Below are 27,779 nucleotides of genomic sequence, written 5' to 3' on the forward strand. Positions count from 1 at the left end.
TACCACTAATTACCTATGCCCATTAAAATGTTTTATTAATACCACTTATCGATTACTTAAATTAGATTTTTATATTTCTTTAATTAAACTTATTTTTTTTAAATATTTATTTAAAATTTTAAAAAACTTTCCCTTTTCAATTTTATTATTGTTTAAACCGGCCTAAGTTAAATCGTTACAAAACCACCTAAGTTTCTTATCGGGAATTTGCTCTGTTTATTTACAAAATTATCTGCATGCTTTTTTATGCGATTTAAGACAAGTTTAAGTTTAAAACTTATTCAATAAGGAAATAAAGTCTAAACATTACTTTATATTTAGTTCATTTTCATTCTTCATTTAAAATTAAAGATCTTGATCTATTTATTTTTACCTTTTTAATTTTATATTTTTTTATTATATATATATATATATATATATATATATATATATATTTTTTTTTTTATTCGTCCTCTCCTGTTAAGATTTATGATTATCGGATAGTTTAAAAGTAGAAGGGAGATAATTCTGTAAGTCCGGAATTTAAAAAAATGAATTGAAGTTATAAGATACCAAAATTCTAATAATTATTCCTAACGATAAAGGGGAAATAACCAGGGCCGTTGGATGTATCTGGTTTGATAAATTCCTTATATTCATTTAGGATTTATTTATTAATTCAATGGATTCAATTAAAACTAGGCTAATTTATTCAAAATATAAGTTTTTAAAGCATATCTTAACCATGATACTAATTTTATTACCATAGATTTAACCTACGTTTGCCAACAAACCATAATTTGCTGAGGTTATGCATGGCTTCAATACAAAATAACGCTTCAGGAATTAAGTTCTAAAATACTTATTCGATAGTAATACATGTCCCATTAATAAGTATTCTAATAGTAAAACTAATCTTTAGCTCCATTTTACTTCAATGAAAGTGGGGTTAACCTTGGTTTTTTTAAAGATTAAAACCGTTATAGATTAATATCTAAAAGCTATAATTTTTCAAGTTTTACTCGTCCAAAAAACAGTATCAATTAATCCCCATTCCTTAATTACTATTTTTTTTCTCTTCTCTTCTCTCTTTCCTTTTTGTTTTGTTTTGCTAATTATTTGTTAAACTATTTTATTTATCTGGAAACGGTATCAACCACTTCGCTATCAATATGACTAAAAAAGTGCTACCAATTTCGAGACAATATTGCTAATCCTTGTGTGTGTGTGTGTGTGTGTGTGTGTGTGTGTATATATATTATGTCAGGTCATATCAAATGCTACTGGTACCATGTAACCCAGTACTACCTGCCTCATGGTCGGGTCACCTGCGACTAAACTGGTTCCCCCACCAGACTTGTTTGGTGAGGAGGGTGGCTAGTCTCCCTGAAGGATTAAAAACAAGACCTTTCAAAGGGCGAACGAACCCTTTTTCGGGGTCAATGGCCAACTACCACCGTGTATGTATGTGTGTGTTGGGGTGAAGAGGGTTCCTGAAAGCCGTGGTGAAGGCAACCTCTTTAGGAGAAGCAAATCTCTGATTTTAAAAAACTATAAAGCGGGAGACCAGTACCCGCATTAAGTTGGTCTGCAGTTTAACTTGTTGCTGACTAATTTGCTCTTGCTTGTTGCTGGATCTCAACATTTTGAACCGAGAGAGAGATTTAGCTGTTATACAAAGCTAAGACTCTGTAATATCTGTGTATAGATACTCCCTCAGGCATTTGTCTATAAAAAATGGTCCTGTGGTGATGAAAAAGTTGTGATATGTGGAGGCTTGAAATGCTGGAAGCATGTAATAACTGATCTCAGTGACTGTCTTCAGTGTCATTTTTGGGCTCATGTCTGAGGGAGTGTCACTCGTCTGACAAGACATTGCAATCATCACACACACACACACAATGATAGAACTTGTGTAAACTGAAATTTGGAGACATAGAATCAACAAGGCATGATGACCAGTAGTTTCTGGTTTTGTGTTATTCAAACAATGTAATTTATTCCATTATCTGTACCCTAAATATATGGGTTGGTTGGTTGGTTGTTTGTTTTACGGCATATCAACCCTTTTCGGGTTATTTAATGCCGAATCCAAAGATTTTGAAGAAATTTTTTTTTTAAATATAATATATTTGTTCTTTTCACGCCGGTTTATATTTAACCCATAGTTGGGACCCTAACAGGTACTATCACTCCGGGTCAGAGTGGACCTGGGAGCAATGGTAATTAAAGGGTGGCTCCACACTCCCCAAAGCCCACAAGCTGAGGCACTCACCACTGGATATAGTTTAAGGTCATATCCAGGACCTAAATACATGGGAGTAAACCACACTGGCTAAATAATACAAAGTGATAGAAGTCAACCATGAATTACTGACACCAAGACTCCAAACATCTCCGAATGTACATTCTTAAACTGGTGTGAAAGAAAGATGCAGAAATTTTTAGGCATGTGACAAAAAAAACTTGTAAAAAGAAAAAAATCTGACAAACAAAAAGGAATAGAATTCTTTTTCACTGAAAAACTAAAAACAAAGAAAAATAATAAAGATAACTTGCAAGATAATGATAATAGATCTTAATGTCAGTTTTCAATGACAACTTTATGTATATCAAAAAAATAGGATAGAATATTAAAATCCGAGAAAACAGACCAAAATGTGCTAGAAATCACTAATTTATATATGAATAAAAAAAAGAAAACTTAATGAATACCAGACAATTTTATTTTGACTGCAATTGGCACCTTTTTAAAACCCCAACCTTAAAAGAGGTCAGTTACAGTTGAAATAAAATTTTTGTCTAGTATATATATATTATGGTGTTGGGAAGATTAATTGGAATAAGAAATCAAAAATATCAGAAATTTGTGGCTATGTTCCAATGCCAAAAACGATTCTTTTTATTTGCTGGTCTTTGTTTAAAACTTATTTTTCCATGTCTTGCATCAATGATGAAATGATAAATATTTATTGATTTTAAACTATCAGTAAAAATAAAATTTACAGATCACTCCTACATGTGTATTTTTATGTTTGCAAAAATATATGCATGTATTATATGGGTTTTACAGTACCTCTCTGAAATTTATATTTAGAAATTTAAATAGAACCAGTAATTGTATTGAAATCGGGGAAAATATTCGTCCCCACACACAAATCTTTTTCTCTGTATTTTAAATATATCGAGTTAAAAAATACAGGATGGAACGATAAAATTGTTGCCTTAGAAAAGACGACATGATGGCATTTCCATTTGATGAAAACTTTTTTTTTTTTTTTGTGGCAGACCATCTACTAGTTGGCCAGTTGTGCACGAATCTCAAGAGTGATAAAAGCCTTCTATCATGTCTGAAAGTGACAATATATAACGAGCAAGATTGGGAGATGCGCCACTGTACAACTCATGCTCTCTACTGATCCAAGTTATGACAACAGGACCATTGCCAGCACTCTCAAAATGTATCGCTCGCTGGATTACCACAAGTAACAATAACAGGGGCATGCTTAAAATGATAAAAGCAAAGTTTCCGGCATGGTCTTTGATATGGTTTCAAGTGAAAGCCACATCATGCCATCTTCGAAGTCGGCTTGAAAGTCAACACCAAAGTGTACCTGGATGTGCTGAAGAGTGCAGTGATCCCCTGGTGTAATCAGGTGGCCACTGGCAGATTCTGGGTGTGGCAGCAGGACGGTGCCGGCCCACAAGTCCAAAGAGATCCAAGTTTGGCTTCAGTACCCTTCTCTCACTGACCCCTCACCTCCCCTGAACCCGCAGAACTACTTCGTTAGGTCATATGCCGAGAAGATCAACATGACCTCTCATAACACCAAAGCCATCCTGATCGCCGCCATCCGCTGAGCTCGATTTGTGGAAAAGGCATGCTCCCAGTTCCGGACCCATATAGTGATTGATGCTGAAGCTCTACTACATAATCAAGTTACCTGAATTGATTTTTTCAGTAAAAGAGTCAAAATAAAGCTGTAGTGTTGGTTTCTTTAGGGTGACACTTATCATTCCACCCTATATGATGTACAATATACACACACACACACAGCATAATCACGTTTGACACACCGGTTCCCATCAGATCACCAAAGTTAAGCAACAATGAACCTGGTCAGTACTAAATGGGTGACCATTTGGGACTTCCAGGTGCTGTATGTGCTCTCTGCTTATCTCGGCATTGTTTCCAGTCGTCCTGAACTTCTTGCCACTGGATTCAAGCAGTGCCGATTCAGGAGAGGTGTGGTTGGAGATTGCGCAACCCTTGCCACACAATTACATGCGCAGTTGCCCCTATTGGGGGTATCCTTTGTCGAGACTGAGTGGAGGCATCGATATGTATATATCTCACAATTGATATTTTGATTATAAACAGATTTTCATTTGGATTGGACATATAACCAAACTTCAAATATTATATATATATTACTTCCATTGAAACAAAGATGAAATTAAAGAATATCTAACATGAGTGTAATAAGTAAAAGCCATGTAATTAAAAACAGAAGTTGTTAAAGAATCTTGGTTCCCCCAGTCAGGATAAAAAACAGGATATCACTCAAAGACAAAGAAGCCAATTGTAATCGTACTGTAAAGATGAGGATATTAGTCCTAACAAATTACTAAAAGCAAATAAAGTTTGTAATGAGAGCAAGCATTTTAGTCAAAGTGTTAATAAGTTAAAAAGAAAAACAAAAAACTAACTCTCAAAACACAACTTACTTCTTGGCTTTCACTTGGGCCACAGAGTCAGAATTAGTGTGTTTGGCCTGTTTTTGGTGCGACTGGAATGGCAAAGAATCAGTAGATCGGCGGTTCCTCACCTCGGAGTTGTTAGTACCAGACACCTTCATGTACTCACCATACTTGTCACGAAATGCTTTCGGTAGACAATCATATTTAACTGACTGTGAATACGCCAAATCATTCTTCGAATCATTGAGTTCACGGTGAATATTTTGTTCCTCAACTGGATCTAATTTCCAAATGCTGTTTGATTTCTTCGAAGGTGCCACTTGGCCAACAGGACTATGTTCAGATTCTGATGGCTTTTTGAACACATGGAAAGTTTTCTGCTCATCTGACCATCTCGGAATATAACTGTTGAATTTCTCATGTTGCTGAATAGGTTCGTTGGTATGACATACTGTTTTGGAAGAATTAGTCTCTTGGGTAAAATTATAACTGCTGGGATAATATTCCACATTAGTCATGGGCATATTTTCAACAGTAAAATGATGGTCATCATAATTATCGTTATATGGATTATCTGCAAACTTGTTATCAGAATCCAGCTCTTGCGGACTGTCGAGAGATTCATCAGAATCGGTATCATTCACGTCTTGGTTTTCATCATAAGGTGGGACAAAGTTTGGATGATTCACTTGCTCTTCCCCAGAGTAAGATTCTTTGGCATTACTTTCGGCTTGAATGTAAAAAGAATCACCCAAGCCAAAACTTCTCTTTTTCTTTTGATGTTTCTTTAAGTCCGGGTAGACCATAGTGCTGTTGGAAATATCCGAATGTGAGGAACGTGGAATATTTGATTTAAGTTTAGATTTAGGGAGTGATTTGGGCTCAGGAATTTTCGTCTCAATAGAATTCTGGATAGGCTGCTTTTGGAGCTTGACCTTTTCCAAAACCAAATGGGGAAGTTCGGTTTTGGATGATAACTTTGGAGTTTTCCCTCCTTTCTTTTGATTGGTTTGGGGTTTATCCGGGCTGACATCATTAGGAGGTGGGCTGGCATCACGACGTGATCTTCGGCTTATAGAACGAGTTACTTTAGTTGATAATTCACGTGGCCTGAAGGAGGAGACATTGACGCATTGTACAACCACATAAAAGAAAAAAACAAAAAACATAAAAGAACACATGAAACATTAACATGGCACCCCCTCCACCCACCAAGAAAAACGAAAAAGGTAATAAAAAAAGGAAAAGCATAACGGTGCCAAGGTGAATGAAGAAGCATATCAAAACTCAAGACAGTGAGCATCAAAAGGTTAAAAGCTGGAATTGCTGTGGGACAGAAAAGAACAACAAAAAAAAAAAAACTGAACATTTCAAAACAAGTATTACAGAAACATTAATAGATAATGACAAGAGAGTTCAAGAAGATGCAGGGAATCTATTTTGGCCACCGAGGAAATAAGCGATGCCATTTCTCTCAAAATAAATAAAATAAAGGAGAAAGCATATGTATTGATGATATGTAGGTTTATGTCTGCATTTAATGGAGGTAACTCCTTACTTTTCTTATGTCAATATAGTTTAGTCTAAGGAGGAGATTAGTTAGGAGGGATTGAACATATTAGAATGATTTGAAGGAAAGAAAAACAAAGTTTGATCCGAGGGAATGAAGAACAAGTTGAGGAATGATTTATTTCCACAGAAAAATTACTTAGATTTCTTTCTTACCAATGAATTATAATAAAGAAATTATTAATATGAAGAAATAAAATGGAATAATCAAAATTGTTTAGTTATCTCTCATTTACTAAAGATGACTGCATAGTGTAACGAAAATTTAAAATGCAACACTATGGCAGCCACGATTGATGAATTTAAATGCAAACTTGAAAAAATGTTCCACTCAATGGAATCGGCTATGTAAAGTTCACATCTGCAGTGATCATTTATACACTGTTGGGAATGCTATGAACTTACCTTTCAGAAAAAAAGACTTTTTTTAATTAATCTTATTCAAAAATATCATTTACAATTTATTTAAAGGAAATAAAGAAGAAGAATCAGGAGGAGGAGGACCATAGAATCAAAGTTGAAGAGTTCACATAAAGGAAAATTCATTGTTTTTAGAATAAGAATTTTTAAATTTCAGGGGTAAGACTCGAAATTTGAATACTTCTAGTGTAGAACCTAAACTACTATAAAATGGAAAGCACATATAAATCATGACTAGTGTAGTACTAGTAATTAGAACAAGACCATTTAAAATTGGGGATAAAATCAGAGTTGATCGTTTGAGATACAGACTATCAACTCTGATTATTATTAGCAGAAATACTTATCTATATCAAATAAATGATAATAAAAATACACATCCTTTATATTTCTTTACAGACAATATATTGATGATTATTAAAATTTTTAATTATAGCTGCATCCATAGAAATTAAGTTGAATTGTAACAATGGTTTAAATATACAGATTAACCATTTAAATATAACCACAAAGATTTTTTTAACTTGTAAATTGTTGCTTTAAAAAAATTTGCGAGGTATGCTAGAGTAAAAACATCTATAAGTTTGTATCAAAAGGAGCCATTAATTTGAAATGTTTAATTATTAAATTTTCATTTGTAACACTGACACTATATATAGATAATCTCATCCTATCGAGATATATATATATACATACACACACACACACTTTAATACTGCAAGTATGTTACTTAAGATATTTAGATGAGTAAGTGATGCTTGAAACATCAAAAATTGCCTTCTTAAAAATCTATTATAATTTAATATTTCGAACGCCCTGCATTCTTTGTTGAGAATGATTGTGGTGGGGGTAAAAAAAAAAGATCAAATGTGTTAACTGTTGAAATGAATCTTATATGCTCATTCATATAAGATTCATTTAAACAGCTAACACATTAATTCAAAGTTACGTTTTCATGTAATTTTTGCATCTTTCATTAAGAAATGTTTTCAATTTGGTAATTAAAGAATATACTTTTGTTTTAAGTAACACTGCAATCATATTGACAAATGGAAATGTTAATTTTTTAAACTAATTTTCTCAAATGAAGCTAGAAGTTTGGGATAAAATATTTTGTATCTGAACTTGTTCAAATACATGGTTTAAAAATTAACATACCTGAATATATGTATAAATATAAAAAGTCTGACCATATAATTACGCTTTCTTTAATGGAAATATGAGGCATTCAAGTTTTGTTAAAAAAAAAAAAAAAAAATGCAGACAAATATTAAGCAGTGGAAGTGTACATTAAAAAGATTCCAGGCATTAAAAAAGTTGAAGCAGAATTTGGTGTATAACAGGAAAGTTAATGGCATTAGAAAGATGTTTAATTTTTTAGCGAGAAAAAATATGCATTAAAAACAAATTTTTTTTTAAATTTCCTTTTTCTTTAAAGACAACTTTAAAAGAAATTATGTAGCTTATGAAAAGGCAGAAACTAAGTTTTTCACACACAAAAAAAAACAAAAAAAAAACAGACACATTAATAACATTGTAAATTTAATGCATTAATTTTCAACTTTGTATTGATTACTTATTGCCACTAATAATTGCTATATAATATTAAGAAGCACTACTACTCTTATGCCCAACCTCTTTCCTAGCTGGTGCAACCTACCTGCATAAATAAAAGGGACTTTTTTGGAACATTCTAGAATCATTAGCCGATAGTCTAAGGGCACAACCCCTAACATTGGGTCAAGTTAAAGAGCAGAAAATATCTCCTTCCCATGTCTTAAATATATTTTCAAGAGATCTCCCCTCTCTATGAATAGCAATACCAGAAAACATACTCTTCAGCACTGAACAAGGCACACACTGCTATTTAATTGAACAGTCAATCTTTAAATCAGTAATTACTCCTACATCCATCAAAATAAAACTTATACAACTGGATTCATAATAAATTTTTCTTTAAAATGGTATTTTAATATTTTTGTTGTGATTTTTATGTTCCAAGAAATGGTACTTATACAGTTAAATCAAGACATTAAAAAATGAAAATATTGAAAAAATTATATTGTATGTACCCGTTATGGAATAAAGTTTTTATGCAAAAAAAAAAATCACTTAATTTGATCAAGCATTTTTTTTTTACCGAGCAAAATCAAATTTTAATGAGATCGATTGGGTAGCGCCCATTTTTTTTTTTTTTTTTTTTTTGCTTAGGAGAAGGGAGAGCCAGGGGGAGATAACTCCAATCACCGGTTAAAGTTTGTCGAAATTTGCTGAGATTATTTTGACACATGAGCAGAAAAAATACTTTTATTTTACAGTTTCTTTGTCCTTTTTGAATCCTTTTTCATTTTGTCCTTTGTTAATCAATTTTTCCTTTAAAGGCACCCCCCTCCTCATGTCTGTAAACAGCCAAATGGTGACGATAGATCGATCTCATTAAAATTTGATTTGTCTCTGTAAAAAAAAAAAAAAAAAAAAAAAAAAAAAAAAAAAAAAAAAACTACTTGACCAAATTAAGTGACATTTTTTTTTTTTTTTCAGAGAACTTCATTCCATAACGGGTATGTACAATATAACTTTTTTTTATTATCAATATTTGCATTTTTTAATGTTTTGATTAAACTGTACAAGTACCCAAGAAATCACTATTTAAATTCAACTGAATGAAACATGCCGGCATAGCATGTCTGCTAGTGGTAGATGACTTTTCACTATGTGGTCGCAGTCTGTTCACATAAACACTCGATAAGGAAGTTCTACCAATCGAAGTTTCATATATTTTTTTAGTCTATCAGGGGAAAAACTTGTCTTTGCCACGAAATTTGAACAAAACACAGGTGTCATTCCAGTCAAAAGTTAAAAGCTTTGTAGTACAAAATTAAATCAAGATACAAATTTCACTCAAATGGTATTTAATAGCCAATATGATTTATTTTGTCCCAAAATTTGAAGAGAATTGGTTGAACACTTTACGTATGCATCGATAGAAACTGTGACAAGCAACGATAACATTTTTTTGTGCCGTGACCACAAAAAAATCTGTAAGAAATTTGTATGTTCAAACTGACTTACAATAATGAAGCATTCAATTCTTTTGTTTAATGTGCTTGAAAACATAATTGCAATCTGTACAAAATTTTCTTTAATTTGATATGCTACAAGCCATATTTTGTTAATAGTTTCTATGAACCGTGTTGTGGTGGCCATCTTGGATTTTCCGGTCGCCAACTTGGATTTTTCACGAGGTGATGACAAATGGTAATGTCCATCAGAATAATACTTAACAATTAAATTAGTCCACAACTTTGTAGCCTCACCTACCATTTTTTAAAGGGTGTTTCTACTTAAAATTGTTAAAATTCAACTTAAATATGCTAACTGGTATGCTAATTAGTCCATAAGTTACCAAGTGAGATGGTTGTAAATATAGCCATCTGAACCCTCAAGGTGTTGTGATAATGTGTTAAAAAGATCTGAAGATACTTTTTGGAGATGGATAGTTCTGTAAATTGTGCAAATTTCCTACCATTTTCAGTCAAAAGCTTATATGCATTTGAATAGGTAACTCAAGACAAAATATTCATCTATTTTTTGATACTTTGAATGGTTACAACTAGGGCTATGACGAGAATATTCTTATTGTTTTGACTTGAGTATATATCCGACACAGTTAATCTATATAAAAACATAAGATATTAACTAATGAAAAGGATATTTTATTGTCATATCCCTAGTTATAACTCCAGTTTAAATGGACTGATAAAAAAAAAAACAAAAAAAAACTAAAGACCATATTTTTTATGCTCTTTTCAATATTGCTTAATTTGAGTTTCTTGCATGTAAAGAAAAAATGGTCTGGTATTGCTATCATGATAGTAGCAATAACAGATAAGTAAGCATGATGGTATTAATTTTGTTCTGCATAAGAAATTCATTTGATTCATAACTTTGAAGCATTATCTTAATCTTCAGATTTGAGAGGAGTAAATCTACTGGGGTTCAAACATCTCGACTAATCAATAAACTTGAAACGACTTTCATGTTATTCTCTTTTTATTACTTTCCATGTTAAATGCATTTTTCGAGATTAAAATTATTTGTTTTCATTATCAAATCCAAAAATACTTTATCTTTCACCTCTAAGAATAACAATGTATCGATACGCATCATTTTTACACAAACAGCCTCCCATCGCTATTTTAAAAATGGCACATGCTCATGTTCTCTTCCAGCCACAATATATTTGTAGTCATCGACATACAGTCCTGTTTCGTTGTATCACAACTCATCAGTGCCGCTAGACTAGCATCTCTCCCAAGCTAAGGATTGAACCTAGAATCGTCGTGTTGACAGTCGGCAGTTCTCCCACTTGACCATGAATGATCTTTTTGTGTTTTGATAGTAAAGATAATGCATACCATCATATCTCCATGTAAGCTTAAAAATAACCCTGTTCTTAACATAAAAAAAATTGCAAATTTTAATGGTATTTCAAAAAATATTCAATTCTATTTTAGGTAACTAAAAATATTTTTAATTGATACAAATTTTAAGTTTTAACATTCTGATTTTTTTTCCAAAATTGCATAATCACAAGTTTTATTGGTTTTCTACAATTTGCAAATTCAAATTTGCATTCTTTAAATTCCAATTTCTTCTTAAAAAACATTTAATGGATTTGATTAAAATTTGAATAGGAATTCTAGCCATAAGCCTTAGTATCTTTATCATAAAAAGGTTAGTTTTTATTCATCCCCAGACATATCCTTTTATTTACATAGAATAGTAGAAACTTGTATTTATACAATTACACACAATGTGCCATTTGAAGAAAATTAAAGAAAAAAATAGGATGTAATTTTTTTAAAAATTTATTTATTTATTTTTTTTTTTTAGATATCTTCCACTACAAGTTAAAAATTCACATGTGTAAAATTAATGAGAACTATTGTTTAAAAACACAAAAGCAGATACACACATCTTGATAGATTAAATACTACAGTTATTTAAACAATTGCATGTCTATCATTCAAGACAGTTTATATAAAGAAATCAATCAAGTCAAAACAGAGTTAATCAAAACAAGAAAAAAATCCTTAAAGCAAATCCAATTCTGATTTTAATTTAAGTGTATGAACACATTGGTTACTCGTAAATATTTATCATAACACGACAAGACTGACATGCGGCTAGACAGTAATCAACAAAACTAAAAAAAATTTTTTTTTCTTAAAAAAAATTCTTTAAATACAGAGTTGGCACAGAAAACTAGATTTCAAGAACCCCAGTGCTGTTGGTAGGTAAACTGGTTAATTAAATCTATACTGATAAATCTTGAAAAGACAAAACAGGTCCGTTTTAGATGAACAAAGGAAGGAACAGCACGGCTTAAAACAATAATTGTATAGTGCAGGTAGTCATACTAGAGTTGTCTCCTCTTGATCAGTCACTTGAAATATAATAAAATAGAATGCATTTATATTAAAAGCCATATTTACTCGTCTCGATCACAGCTGACTTACTGGCCAACTGGTTAACAGTGTTACTAAACCCAAAGCTGTTGGTTTGAGCCTATTGGCGAATAGGCCAGTCTATAAATATGTATTATTGTGTGTGTATATACAAATACAAGCTACTTCTACTTGGCTGACCCCAGCCCCATTCTTTAAAATAAGGTTCAAGTGTAACAAGCTGCATGTGCGTGGTCCCCCTATGGTGCTGCATGTGAGGTGACGCTACAAAAAATAATGAAGAAATGATGAATGTGAGAAGTGTGAAGGGCCAACATTGCCTTCACATTTTCAAAGTTTCAAAAAAATCTAATTGATGGGGAAAAGGTTATGGAGTAAAAGTGTCATTTTTTGCAATTTTGGGGCATTTGTGACCCCTTTTGAGCTCCTGGGAATGCCGAATCCCGATGAAAATGGACAAACAGTGCAATTTCACACCTTAAGACGTATATTTGAATTCAGCACCATGGAAAACAACTATATAGACATACATATCAAGTTTTGGAGTAATATAAAAAAAGAACTCCAAAAAGGCATGTTTTTTTAGCCCTAAAAGTCCCAGAGGAATGCAAACCAGAATTCTGTCAATCACCCATATTGAATTTATATTAAAAACAATGGCCTCTTTATTTTGGCCAATTTTCAGGAAAATCTAATGGATGGATCAAATGCTATGGGGCAAAAAGTGTCATTTTGGACCATTTTTTTTACCTCTTTTGAGCCCCTGGGGGTGCTGAATCCTAGTGTAAACGGATAACAGTGCAGTTTCAGGCCTTAACACATGTATATTTGAGTTGACCACCGTGAAAAACCACAAAAGTCAGATATATCACATTTTTGTTGAGAAACATGAAAAAAGAGCCACAAAAAGTGGCGTTTTTAGCACTAAAAGTCCCTAGTGAAGGGATGGATCAAAAGTTAGGGGACAAAACGTGCCATTTTTTTTTTACCTCTTTTGAGCCCCTGAGGATGCAACAGGAATTTTCACAATTTTTTTTTTTTTTACTGTGCATATATATTTAATGAAATACAATCTGTGACAAATTTTCAGGAAAAACTAATGGACGGTTATCTGACAATTGTCCGGAATAACGAACGCACAACACTGAAAACATAGGTCCCTCTCCGATAAATCGGGGGGACCAATATAGCATATCCCTCACCTATTTTGTCCAAATTGATTGCAGACATGATCACCAGCAATTAAAACATTCAACATAAAATACTATTTCATCTGATTGATTTGTTACTGAAGGATATTTTTTTTATTTTTTTTTACAAAATATTAAATTATAATAATGAACATCTCAACATGTGATTATTAAAGTTATGTTGAGGTGATGAGTATTTTGGGGTGAAATATGTGAAATAGTTTTACCCTTACCTCGTTCATTTGAAAAAGAATACTTTGAAAATTTAGAACTCAATCTATATTATTCCAAAGTAAAAAAAAAAAAAGAAGAAAGATGCTTGGTGTTATGTCTGCCTTTTATTATTTTAAGCAAGTAGAAACTTAAAATATTATTTTACATTTTAATCTTTTTTCTATAGAAAATTTCCCAATGCCCTAGATATTTTGACTGAAGATAAAACAAAAATAAATATGGATTTGTATAAAAATGAAAACAAAACGTTTTGAAGTATTAGTTCTTTTAACTTTAAATTTGAAAAGCATTTTTATGCATATTTTGAAATGTACTAAATTTAAAATTTAGTTGAAAAAAGTTAATTAAAATAAGACAGAATCAAAGAAAAGATAAAAATAAACACATCATATTGCAAGGACTTTCTTTTGTTTTAAATAGGTTATAAATGTGAATAAGTGATTAAAAGAAAAAATGAAATTGAATTAGTAATTCACTGTTTTGCTGTGAACATGATTGTATAAATATCTACAAAATTCTATGGATATTATTATCAAGATGAAATTTTAAATTCATTTACATAAGTCAGTCGAATGTAGACAATGAAAATAATCCAATTGTTTGGCTAACAAAACATTGAACACTTTACCTTTCATTCATATTTTTTTAAAATATAAAATTAATCCACAAAATATAAATGAAAATGGTAAAACAGTGATTGATATAGATGAAATTAATATGGCAAACGGATTTCTCATCTAATCTAAACAATTAGATTTTTTTTTCTTACTCTTGTCCTCCAAAAATTTGATTTTTCTCTTAAACTAAAAGAAAACATATTATTGGTGAAGAAAACTCAAAAAGAAAATTTTTTTGAGTTTGTCCAGAATTCCCCCATCTCTCATGAAAAAAATAAATAAATAAAAATCTATATGATGTATGTACCCATGATGGAAAATGGTACACAAAATACTGTGTACATTGATAAAGTAATTTTATTTTTAAACAAGAAAATCAAATTTTATGGCTTAAGTATAAGCGATGATCTCATGATGCCATCTCAAAAAAAAAAAAAAAAAAAAAAAAGCTCAAAGAACAAGATAATTTTAAATATTTTAAAAAGACATTCTTAACATAGAAAGGGAGGCAGTGTAAAAACTCAAATTTACTTAATGTTTTTTGATGCACAATATTTTTTTCCGTTACAGGTAAGTACACCATACAGATTTAAAAAAATCTGTTTTATCATAGGGAGGAAATCTTGGACAAGTGCCAAATTTTTCCTTTTAATACTTAACAAAATGATACAATAAAATTAAGAAGAGCAGATTTACTTATTAAGTGAGTTTTAAATTTATTTAATGCAGACCACATGCCAAATTAAATTTTAAATACATTTTAAAATTATTATTTAAACACTATTCCATTTAAATCGATTGTTATTGAGGTTTGAAAATTATACAGTTTTGTTTACACATAGGAAAAATACATTTATACGCGTATCGATAATTTCCGTTATACAAGTTAGAAAGTAACATCTAAATAATATTCATGCAACTAAAAAAGGGTGAAAGACAAGCTACTTTTTCATAACAATCATATGATTAATGTTACAGAGTGAAGATGATGGTCAGGATTCAACTTTTATATCACACAAAAAAAATCTTTTTGAAATAACCCCCCCCCTTTCCTCCAATCAAAACAGTTAATTTACATTCTATAATATGCTACAGCATTTCATGTTCATAAGTTATTACTTTTCATATGTATACAAAAATATATCTGACCAGCAAAAATGATTAGTCTGATTCATCTTCACCCATTTTAAAATGAATTGTTCTAAAATCAAAACATGTCACCCGTAAGCCAATATAATCCTAGATACTTTTATAAAGTAACATTCGCTATGATTTGAATGACAATGACAATTGTTATGAAACAAAAAGAGTAAATATTTTTATTTATATGATCAAAAATGGAAGTAGCCAATGATTAAAAAAAAAAAAAAAAAAAAAAAACAGAAATTGAGATGAACTTATGAAATTTAACATGAAATGTTCCAGTTTCCGGGCCATTCTAATTTTTTTTTTTTTTGCTATGGAAGATAATTCTGTGCATTTTTTTTTGTATGCCCCACAAAAAAAAAACATACTATAACCTTATTACTAAGTCAGAGTGGCAATTCCCTCCTTCCACACACAGAAAAAAAAAAAATCCTGTAAAAACTATGCATGAATTCAAAAAAATTAAAAAATTTTTTAAATAAGCCCTTTTTTTACCACCTCATAAAAAATTGCACAGAATTTATCTCCCATAGCAAAAAAAAAAAAAAAAAAAAAAAATGCTAGCATGGCTTGGAAATGGATGATCATTGTACATTAAATTCATATACAAAATTGATTCTCCACTCTAAATTCTAAAATAATTGTTTCTTTTTTCTTGTGGATGTTCATTCATAATTGTTTAAGAATCTCATTTTGTGTGCGTGTGTGTGTGTGGGGGGGGGTAGTAGCAAAAAGTATTAATGTAACCCCCCACCCCATACTGAAAGTAGTAATATCCACTAACCATAAAACGCTAATTACAGATTTCAGTGGGGTTCTTCTAAAATAACCATATTTAAAAAAAAAAACAAAAACACTTTAAATATTCACAATACCATCATTTTGTTTAGAAATGAATATCCTTTCACCTACTTTAATAAATAATAATCTGCACGATATATTTGAAGAGTTTTTAAGAAAGTAATGATAAAAATGTTAACACTATGAAACTGCCATTTTGTATAAGATTTTTATTTTATCCTCTGCAGTGGTTAATTGCTTAGTACCACTCCCCTATGAGGAATTGTTTCATAAAATTTGGAAAACAGCCAAAAACAAAAAAATCAATCTTACTTATTGTCAAGGTATAAAATAAACCAGTCTATTCATTTTTCCACTCTTGTCTTTAAGACTATAACATGAGATGTACCAAACATTTTTTTTTCTAAATATTATTTGTACACGGACTAATAAGTAGATTAATGTTTTTATTTTTATGAATTAAAATGATAATTCTATATTAATTTCTTTTTTGGTACCAACAATTTTTAATTAGCTTCTCTCCCAAAATATTAACCCATTTTCAACCAAAGTAATTAAACTAATTGCTCAGTTATAAGCTATAAGCAGTAGCAGCCGCTACTGTCGGTTTACTTTGGAATCAATGACAGTTTTTAACCGTTTACAGATTTATTTTGAAAAAAGAAAAGACCTTTTGATTTAAAATTAATGCAGTTTGTAGTTCGTTTTATAAAATAGTGTTTTTTTTTTAAGAATTATTGGCTTTCAAATATACTTAAATGTTCAAACTTTAAATGTAGTAATAAATGACTTTCTAGCTGCCAATAAAAAAAAACAAACAAAAAAAAATAAAGATTCTAGTATTTTAGATGATCATGTGTGAATATCCTACAAAATGTAGTGGGGGAAAAAAAAAAAAAAAAAAAGAAAATCACACACGAAAAAAAAATAAAAATAAATAAATAATTTAGAGTAGAGATCAGTTTCACGTATAAATTTAATGTATAATGATCTACCATTTGTCGGACATTTTTGCTATTTTTTTAGAGCAGTTAGTACTATAAATTCTTTTGATATTTTTTCAATTTGAAAAGTGTGTGCGTATATATATATATATATATATATATATATATACATACACACACACACACACAACCACTAAATCTAGGTCTGCATGAGAAGCTCACTTCCTAAAAGTGCCTTCCTTGAACTTGTACCATCAACCTTCAATCTGAATGACAAGCGCCACCCCAAATATCCCCTTTAATCTTACCACTAACCCTAAGTCCCAATTGCACCCACTATAAAATAAAAACCCTTCCATAACTGTCACTTACCCTAAAGCAGAGTGGTACCCTCCCCTCCATCATACAAACTGTCTTCAAATTACACAATTGTCTTAATAAAAAAAAAAAAAAAAAGAAAAAAGATTTCCCATAGAAAAAAATTGTTTAACTGCCCTAAAATGTTAGAATGGCCCCAAAATTTAAGATTATTTTACAATAAATTTTTATATGAAATCTATTTTTGTTTTTATTTATTAATTTATTTTTTTCATTTCTGGCAAGTTTTTCAATGTATTCATATGCAATTGCTTAAAAATTAAGAATCAAATATTTGGGGAGGCAGGTGGGGCGATTTAGCAGATGTTAATCTGCAATTCTGGCAATATATTCATTTTTAAAAGGTTCTAGTATTAGATCTTCGGTTTCATGTAAATAAAATTCAATTTTGAATTTTCTAATTTTTTTTAATTTTATTAAATAATTAAATAATTTAATTTAATAATTTAATTAATAGAATTTAATAATTTGATTAAATAATAGAATTAAATAATTTGATTAAATAATTTAATTTAATAATTAAATAATTTAATTAAATAATTTAATTAAATAATTTAATTAAATAATAGAATTTTTATGGCATTGCAACATGTGTGTGCATTTTTACTGCAGATTACTTGGAAACCATTAAGTGCCACATTTGGATTCCTTGCACAAAAGTATACTAATATGGATAATGTCCTTGTTTAATATTGTGTTTTAACAAAGATACCATTTTTACTGAAAAAGTAGTGTAAAAAATGTAACAAAACACATATGGTCTTAAAGAGGAAAAAATATCGAAACAATTATTTGAACACCAGAAGCGCTCAGATGAAAGACAGGAACAACTAATGAGGCAAGAGGCCCAGCAATATCAACAGCATATGAAAGAGCTGCTTACTCAAGTCATAAAAAATAATGCGTCCACTGATGATACAATATTTTCACATGACTCAATCTGGAATGAGGTCGACAATTTCTGCTACAGATCTGAAGAAGTTAAATCATTTGAAACTTATTTTTGTCGATATGAAGATTTTTTTTAGTATCGACTACAAACAGTCGTCGGACTAGAAAAAGGTTCATTTACTATTATGGAAAATAGAGACGGCCGAGCATAACGGGTTAGCGGATTTTATTTTACTACGGAAAACGGAATGAACTTTAGCTGAGATGGTGGAACTTCTTACTGACTATTTAGCCCAAAAGTCTCTTTATTCCATAAGTAGGAAAAATAGTAATTAAATTTTGGATTTTACACTTGGATAAAATTTTTATAAAGGAAGAAATTAACTATGAGTACGAAAAGCTGTTTTCTTCTAGAATTTTTTGGTATGATATAAGATTTAAACAAAATTAAGGAATTATATTTACAAAAAGTTTATAAAATAAGTAATTTTGTAAGGGAGTGTTTCCATATTGTTTTTTTAAAAAGCCGTAAGGAGACTTCTTGGTGCACAAATCTTCTTTGATGAGGACATTTTTTAAAATCTAAGAGATTGTTGGTATTCGTAACAATTTAAAAAAAAAATCTACATTGCTGGGTAAGTAAAGGGGAAGCAATTGCCTTTAAATAGGTGCTTATGTCTATTTTAATTCTAAGTCATTTTAAATTATAATGAAAAGGAAACGCTTGTTAGCGGATTGTTTAAGGATCGAATCTTGTGATTTCTAATTAAATTGTTGTTTATTGTCTATTACTATAATACAAGTTTTAGTTACTGATTTATGATTTTGAGTTACTGTTTATGATTTTATTAGGGTGGTTCAAAATGATTAAATTTTGACCATCTTCTATTATGCATCTGGTTAATATTTTTTATTGGGCATCGTTGAATTTTAATATGGCCAGAGATTCAAATCTACAGGAAGTACAAAATTTATCGCCAGGTTTAAATGTTCTCAAATCTTAGTGTTTCCCATTATATTAAAAGGAATTTTCATCTTTTAGGTACCATATGTATTTTGCTAGGGTCGTTTGGTTTTTCAATGATCTATTATTAAAAGAGCGTTTGTGTGTAGAGATTCTATGTTTAATGGGCCTTGATGTATAATCGCTTTAGATTTTATAGAATTATAATTGTTTTGAGTTGGACTTGTAGTTTTGCAAGATGTGCTGTTGTATTATATTATTAGGCAAATTTATGAGGGTGTTATTGTCCATAGATTGTGCATTAATACTAATCTCTGCCTGAGGAGACTAGTTATTTCATGTAGTATAGTGAAATGTTTCTTCTTGGTTATCATTAGTAGAATTAAAAAATTTTTTTTTATTACTGTACAACTGTAAATTACACCTTTTTTTTATAGGTAACTTGCAAAGGGTATGCATTTTTGTTACTGCAGTTATAGCTGGTCATAGGTTGGTTATTTATGCTTTGTATTTTCTTAATTTTTCTGTTACTGCTAATTATTTGTTGGTTTAAATTTGGCATTCTTGAATAAGAAAATTTGACTTTTTATTAAATATTTGGCTGTATTTATGGGGGGTGGGGGTGTGAAGTTTTTTTCTAATAATTTGAAAAATTCTTTAGCTATATTTGTCTTAATGTTCTTAACGTAAGGGGGGGGGGTGAACAACAGGGTATTCCTATGTCTATTTTTAGGTTTTTTTGGTAAATTGCTGAGATTTAGTGTTCATGACTGATTCTGATGGTTTTGTATTGTGGTTTGTTTAGTTTTCATAATTATCATGTTATATGTTATTACATTTTTGCTTAGTTTGAGATTTAGTTTTTTTATTATTATTAAATTTATATCATTATTATTTTGGTACTTTATTTACACATTAAATTCTGAATTTTTATGGGCATTGTTATAGTATTTTGTGTTTTTGTCGAATATAGATTTGTTGGAAGATAATCTAGATTAAGAACTATTTATTTTAATATAGATTTTGGGTGGTTTGGACATTCTAGTTCTGATTGAGATATAATATATTTTAAAAAACAAAAAGTAACTTATCTTGTCTTTGATAACATTTATTTGTTATATATTTGTTTTTTGACAACTTTTTCAAATCTATGTGTACAGTAATACAAACCCCCAGGATCTTTATGATTTTGATTTTAGAAAATGTCATTAAATGACTTAGGTGGTTATAAGAAATTGAAATTCGAGTAATCTTGCTATATTAGTTTGCATTAAAATTATAGTTCAAATTTTATGCAAATTCAGATGGGTGGTTTTGCACATATGCCCCATAAAACCCTTCAAAATATGCCAAAGAAACTGAAATTTGATTAATTGATCTTCATACCTAGCGTTAAAATTTAAAAAATTGGAGATATCTGAATTTCTAAAAAAAAAAAAAACAAACAAAAAAAAACACAAGGAGGGGGAGCTTCCTTTAGGAATATATATGTACTAACTTTATATTTATAAAAAATTTATTTCTACTCTATTCTTAAAACCAACAAACATTCATTTTTTCCGAAAAAAAAAAAAAAAAAAAAAAAAAAAAAATTGCAATAACTTATTTTAATTTTTTTAAATTCATTATTGCAAAAATAAAAACTTTTCCACTCCATTAACATAACATTCAAACATTCCATTATTCTTTTCTCAAATTTCAGAAAATCAAGTGTAAGATGAACAAATAATTTCCATATCATCGGATTCTTCATAAAATCCTACCCTTGAAAAGTTATGTTTAATCTTATCAAATAAAATAAAAATGCTGTCTTTAAGCAGACACCACAACATTATAAAACCCTCCAATACAAACTGAATACAACCATTGTATTCTCCATGAAATGCTATTCAAGAAAAGTTGTTTGATTTTTGTAAAGGACTTTGTTTTCAATTGCCCCCTTATACAAAGAAATCATAAATACAGTACAGAGTTGTAATTATTATGCAAGAAAAAATCTAGCCATCCTCAGAGTGAGGGCATACTTGGCATATTTGAAGAACCATGATTAAAGATTCAAGTATATTATGTCTAGTAGATAGTGTGACAGTTTATAAGAAAACTTGTTTATAGTGATCATAGGTGTGGTCATGAGAGATACATAACTCAAAGAGATTTAAACATTGCTTTAACAAAATTAGTCGCAGTTTTATTAAAAAACTAATAGGTCGCCTTGCATTGTTCGATCATAAAATCTGCTTAAATATAATAATTTATACAGATTTCATTATTATAGAGCTAATTCTTTATTGATCTGTCACAGGATAGAACAATAAAATTGTTGCCCTAAAGAAAACACACTACAGCTTTATTTTAAAATTTTTATTGAAAAAAAATCAATTCAGGTAATTTGATTACTTAGTAGAGCTGATATCTATTCAATATAGCTGTCGTCAGCCTCAATCACTGCCTTGATACAGGTCCAGAACTGGAAGCATAACCTTTTCCACAAGCGTCACTGGAAGCTTGGTGAATACTTGGCAGATGCTGGCAGGCGTTAGTGTTGTGGGAGGTCATGTTGATGATGTTCTTGATGTATGCTCAAACAAAGTAGTCCAGCGGATTCAGGTTGGGGGAGGAGAGAGGCCAGTGAAAGAAGGGTACGAAGTCATAGCACTCCTTCTGAAGCCAAGCTTCGATCTCTTTGGACTTGTGGGCCAGCGCCGAGTCCTGCTGTCACACCTAGGGTCTGCCAGCGGCCATCTGAATGCACCAGGGAATCGCCACTCTTCACTACATCCAGTACACTTTGGTGTTGACTTTCAACATGAAGATGTGCGGTGGCATGATGTGGCCCTCACTTGAAACCAAACCAAAGATCATAGACGTGGCTGGAAAAATTGTTTTCATAAAGCTTGGGCCATCCAGATTTGAATTTTGAGGTTGCTGGCAATGGTCCTGTTGTCATAACTTGGATTGGTAGAGAACATGAATGGTAGAGTGGCGCATCTCTGATCTCACTTGTTGAACATTGTGTCACTTTCAGATATTATAGAAGGCACCTATCACTCGAGATTTGTACACAATTGGCCAACTAGTAAATGGTCTGCAACAAAAAAAGGTTTTTATCAAATGGAAATGGAATCATGTCATCTTTTCTATGGGCAACAATTTCATAGTTTCACCCTGTATATTGTACCCAATATATAGTATTGATTTCAATGACTAGGGTGCCATCAGCTAGAATCAAAATCAAAACATAACTCCCTAGCGTTATTCGTTATTATCTGTCCATATGCCTATTGAAATTTTAAAAATTAACATAAACGTACAAATGCATATTTGCACATACGTAAAAGATACACGTTTACAACTGCCAAATTCCAATTTTTTTTCAATTTTTACCACTTAAGAGCTATTTTTACTGGCTGAACACCAAATCAAATTTGTTCCACAGGTTGGAATCCCTTATATATAAAGTTTCAAGTGTGTAAATCAAAAATTGACAGAGTAGTTTGGTAGAGACCATTCCATACACAGACATGGTCACATATATATTAGTTCAAGTAATAATTTAATAATCAAATCTTACAATAATAATTAAATTATTTTTAAATAGCCAAAATTTAAAAAATAAAATAAATGGGATAATTTTAATTGAAACAAAAATGAAAGTAAAAAGACTTCTGAGCAACAGTGGTTAAGTGGAACAAGTAGCAAAAAATGAAGAAATAAAAGTGATGATATGAGACTCAAGTTTCAGAGATTTTTCATTAATGCAAGGTAATGCTGAGGTTGCTTGTAAGTAACTTATAAGGTCTAAACTTTGAATTTCTTAGAAAATAAAAATAAAAAGAATTGCATATGTTTATAGGGAGTTCTTTTTTAGTATGAGTGAGAGCGAGTAAGAAAGGAAGAAAATAGATTGGATAGTTTTTTTTACCACAGAAATGAACACCATTAATTCTCTACAGAACCTAATCAGTAGATTATGAACAGTTATTTTTCTTTTTTTTTTGAAGGTTTGAAACTGATTACAGGATTGAAGTAATTTTATGTTTATCCACCTATTATGTTATGATATATAAAAACACCAAGTTGTTCTGAAGTTTGGGGCCTACCTGACAATGGGGAAGGTGGGGAATTAGTATAAAAAAACAAGAGGATTCACTAATAAGCAAAGAAATTGAGTAGTAAATTTTTGTTTGTTTCTTTTTTTTCAGCCCACATTTGTTTTCTGTTGAAATGTAAGTGAATGTGTAGCTGACAGTATTTGAATAGAGGCTGGCTGGTTTCCAATTCTATGCATAACGGGTTCCCACTCTCTCCAATAGAGGGAGTGGGGTGTGGGGAGATATCCATTTGCTTCAATCTTCATCTCAATACATGTTGTTGTTCAAGTTCAAGTATTTATCAAAAGATCTTACCCCTTGCTTGTTTCCTAATCTTTTTACTTAAAAATACATATATTCTTTTCTTACAAGCCCCACCCCTGCTCCCTAATTAGTTAGACACACTCCTCATGGCATAGAGAAAACTAAAGTCTAACCGCAACATTTATTTAACCATCGGCACATCTACCCTTTTATTGCACAACATTATTCAAAAAACAAAATCTCTTTTCACCTTCTTTAAAACTTCTAAAACAAGATTTACTAAAAGAAGCTGTGAGAGAACAATGCTAGATTTCTTGGAATAGTTATCCAGAATTTGTGCAATAGAATAGTGTTTTTTTTTTTTGTTTTTACATTGTTGAAGAGCAGAAAGTAGTACCTATGTAAGATGTACCATTCTCTGCACCATTTATAATCGTCATCTAAACACACAATGTACACTCAAAATAATGTCATTAAACATGCATAAAAAAAGCAAACAAAGCACACATTATATTAATGAGGATAAAGAAAAAAGCATTTGCATCTAAAAGATTAACTGCAAGTATTAGTTGTGTGATGGTTTTGTAACAAGCAAGCCAAGTTCAAATGTGATTGGTTAGTTGCAATCGCACTTATGCACAGATAATCAACATTTTAGTGTGAATTATTTAATTTCTCATCTTGCTTGTCATTAAGTATCAATAACTATCCAGTTAACTAAAAAATGGATAAATATAGTGAAAGTGTTTTAATTTCAACTTGTGATAACTTAGTTTTGGGATTATTTGGATAAAATTGGATGCAAAAACAAAATGTAATTTTTTCTTTTTATAAAATGTGCAATTATTTCTCTTGTGTCATGAGTTTTTTTTTTTTTAAATTACTTTAAGTCAGGTTACTATTCTCAGTGACAGGTGATTTGTTTATAATGTTGATGATTTTTAACTTAATGTGCATTATAGTGTGTTTATCCATATAAAAATCGCCCCATCGCAAAATAGTCAATAAGGTAGAGATATGATTTTCAGTTGTCTTTCACAAAAAAAAGACAAGTTAAAATAGTTAAATTATCAGTTTTTGTTTTGTTTTACATGGTTCAAACCTGAACTTCTTTTTTTTTTTTTTTATTGATCTACTATTAAAAGAAAAATAGTTTAATTTTTACTGTGTTATGAATCATATTAAGAAGAGTCACTATGTTAGTTGTTGAATAGTACATGAGACTGTAATTTTCTAATTTCAAAAAAACTTTGAACAGTCATGCTTTTACATGGTCCACAAAATCTGAGATTTTGTTTATTTGATTTGCTATTAAAACAAAAGTCTAGCCTGATCTCTATTGTGCTATGAATCATAAATTTGTTAGCTGTAGAGATGAAACTCATGAACAGTCAAACTGCGTCACTTTTGTATATTTTTTTTAAGTAATGGGATTTTGTCAAATGTTCAGCTGGTTTATTATTTTCATCATGATTAATTTTCACTTACTACAAGATAATATATTTGTAAGGATTTTACACATGTTCAAAGCATCCATTTTTTAGTTATACACCATGAATTTGGCTTCTAGACAAAAAACAGCAAATTTGTTTAATTTCTAACAAATTTTGAACGTTCATAATTAAGTGGCGAATTGTGTTATCAAAATAAATTTGGTATCATTATGTTTTGCAAAGATCTGTGTGCCCACATCACAAGTTTTTTTTTAAATTTGGGATACTTTGTTATGTTCACACATTCATGAGAAACTTTGTGCTTATGAGATTAAATGGCATATATGTTTAGCATCTGAAATGGTTTAGCCATGTACAGTATGTCATTTTTGACAAGTTGATAACATCTGGATAGCCAAGGAACTAAGGAATGGTAAATAAAGGAAGCCATCGTTCAAGTGCATACAAAACAAGATAACTGCACATCAACCCTTTGAATCAAACTGCATGGAAAGAAAGCATGAGACACTGGTGTTGCCCACTTTGGAGTTTGAGATAATTGCAGCATTCTAAAATAGTAAAACCTAATGAAGAAATCAGCACATATAGGCCAAGGTTAAGATCAGTGTTACTAATCAGTTTTAAGTGAGTTTTGTTGAGGTCAAATGTTCAATCATTACTATTATCAAATTTTTTTTTTTTAAATCACTCTTGGGGAAGGAAACCTTCTCTGGTTTCTTTCCACCTTGTTTTATCCTTGGCTAAGTAAGCGTAGCCAAGTAGGACCTAGTTCACTGTCAAGGTAATCTCAATACCTGGATTTTGGCCTTTCTTTTAGTTTTTTTCCCGTTGTTTTAGGGGATATATTATATCACTTAAGATGTTCACCTGTTGTCTGTAAATTTCAAAAGGTGAATGAATTGTCCATCTTTGTTTTGCCGTTGGTATGATATTGATGATATTGTTCACTTCCAATCAATGTCTAATCCAGATGTTTCTTTTTCTTACACATTGGCTGATGCTGAGCATAATGTGTTCCATTTTTGTTTTCCTATTACTACATTATTGAGGGCTCGTTTCATCAGCATGCCATAACAGGTATGATGTATTCATCAAATATTTTCCATTTAATGTTCATCATGGCGTTCTGCTCTTCATGATGCTGTCTATTTTGGAAAAGGCTGTCCGTTCAAGCACAATATGCCATTTGATTTTACCATGTGAAGATGGTGAAAAGCAATGCCAATATCATGCTAAAATCCTTACTATAGGTGATAATAAATAAGGATGGCATGTATTAAAATTTCTACCTGATCATGGCTGACAGAATGAAAACAATCTACCCTTATGAATTAAATTATGGCTTTAATTCAAAATTTTCCACAGTTTGACAAAAATTTCCAAGTTCAAAAGAGGTGTATGAAAAATGTTAGACATTATGATGGCTGGAAACATTGATAATATAACAACCAAGATGAGAATAACAATCCAAATTATCATTCCTTATCTAAAAAAGATTCCAACAGATTTTTATTACAATTTTTACACATCTAAAATTCTACAGTTCTTGTTTTTAAAAAGGTATGTTTTATAGAGTTTGTTTTTTCATGGATTGAAAACACTATGAATTATGAAACTTGAGAAAAATGATTTCTTATTATCAAAAAAAAAAAAAAAAAAAAAAAAAAAAAAAAAAGTTCATGTAGCTTTTTGATGGCACAGATACACTAGTATTACAGGATGACCCCCAAAAAAAAACAAAAAAAAAAAAACAGGACATTCAATTGTTTTTCTGGGCATTTTACAGTCAACAGAGAAAAAAGGTCAAAGACCCTAGTGTTTTGATGTGATGTTTTGAATATAATCAACTAGTTACGACCAAAGTTTCATTTCATTTAAACAAAACACTAAGAAACAGGGCCTAATTAGAGTTGGGGCCCGTTTTTTGGGGTCACCCTGTATAAGCACATTAAAGGATGTATGTTATGATTCAAGATTTTAACTTTAATTATATTTTTAAAAGAAACTTTAATTTACAAAAATATTAAAATTAATACATTTATACATGTATAGTTAAAACATTTTTATAATTAAAAACAAGACTATCTTATTAAAATTATAAAATTGTTATTTATTAGGATACAGCTATAATTGCATTAATAAAACATTTGACAGTATTACCTAATTATATGAATTAAAAACGAATTCGCTAAAAAGATTGGCTTTCTCCTTGAAATGTCATACATATAATCATTTTTCTTGTCATTTTCTATAATTGTTTGCAGATAAAAAAAAAACATTAGTGTAAAAAAAAAAAAAGGGGGGGGGGATAATTTATAGAATATTTAAAAGATTGTTACCTTTCTGAGGATTTCTCTTCAACTGTAAACTGAGATACAGTTTCTTCTTCCTCATTCTCACTCTCTTCTAATTGCTCTGGAAGAAAACAAAAGATAAACAAAAATTAATTTATTTGAGACAGCTTTATTTGGATGCTGAGAATAGCGAAAGGTTATTCAGAAGTTGTGTCATGTTGGTGATACCATTAGATCACATGGAAGAGTTAGGAGTGGATGGAGTAAGTTCAGGAAACTTCTGTCATTACTAACTAGCAGAGGGCTACCATTGTCAACCAAGAGCCTATCAGACATGTGTATACAGTGAAATTTGTCCAGTGAAAACTGAG

General features: G+C 30.5%; 1 protein-coding gene and 1 pseudogene across 6 annotated transcripts in view; one reads left to right on the plus strand and one right to left on the minus strand.

Moving 5' to 3' along the window:
* Nucleotides 1–27,779, minus strand: part of LOC145277805 (uncharacterized) — a 171,466-nt gene that overhangs the window by 31,247 nt on the left and 112,440 nt on the right. For all 6 annotated transcript variants that reach the window (XM_080129664.1, XM_080129662.1, XM_080129661.1 and 3 more), the window contains 2 exons: nt 27,454–27,529; nt 4,708–5,790 (listed from right to left, as the gene is read on the minus strand). In XM_080129664.1, coding sequence (XP_079985790.1) covers nt 4,708–5,790; nt 27,454–27,529 — 1,159 coding nt within the window. The remainder of the gene's footprint in view (nt 1–4,707; nt 5,791–27,453; nt 27,530–27,779) is intronic.
* On the plus strand, nt 4,029–4,146 carry LOC145278618 (5S ribosomal RNA; annotated as a pseudogene).

This window comes from Euprymna scolopes, chromosome 6 (genome assembly GCF_053919585.1).
Source record: "Euprymna scolopes isolate OS-2025 chromosome 6, ASM5391958v1, whole genome shotgun sequence".
NCBI lineage: Eukaryota > Metazoa > Mollusca > Cephalopoda > Sepiida > Sepiolidae > Euprymna > Euprymna scolopes.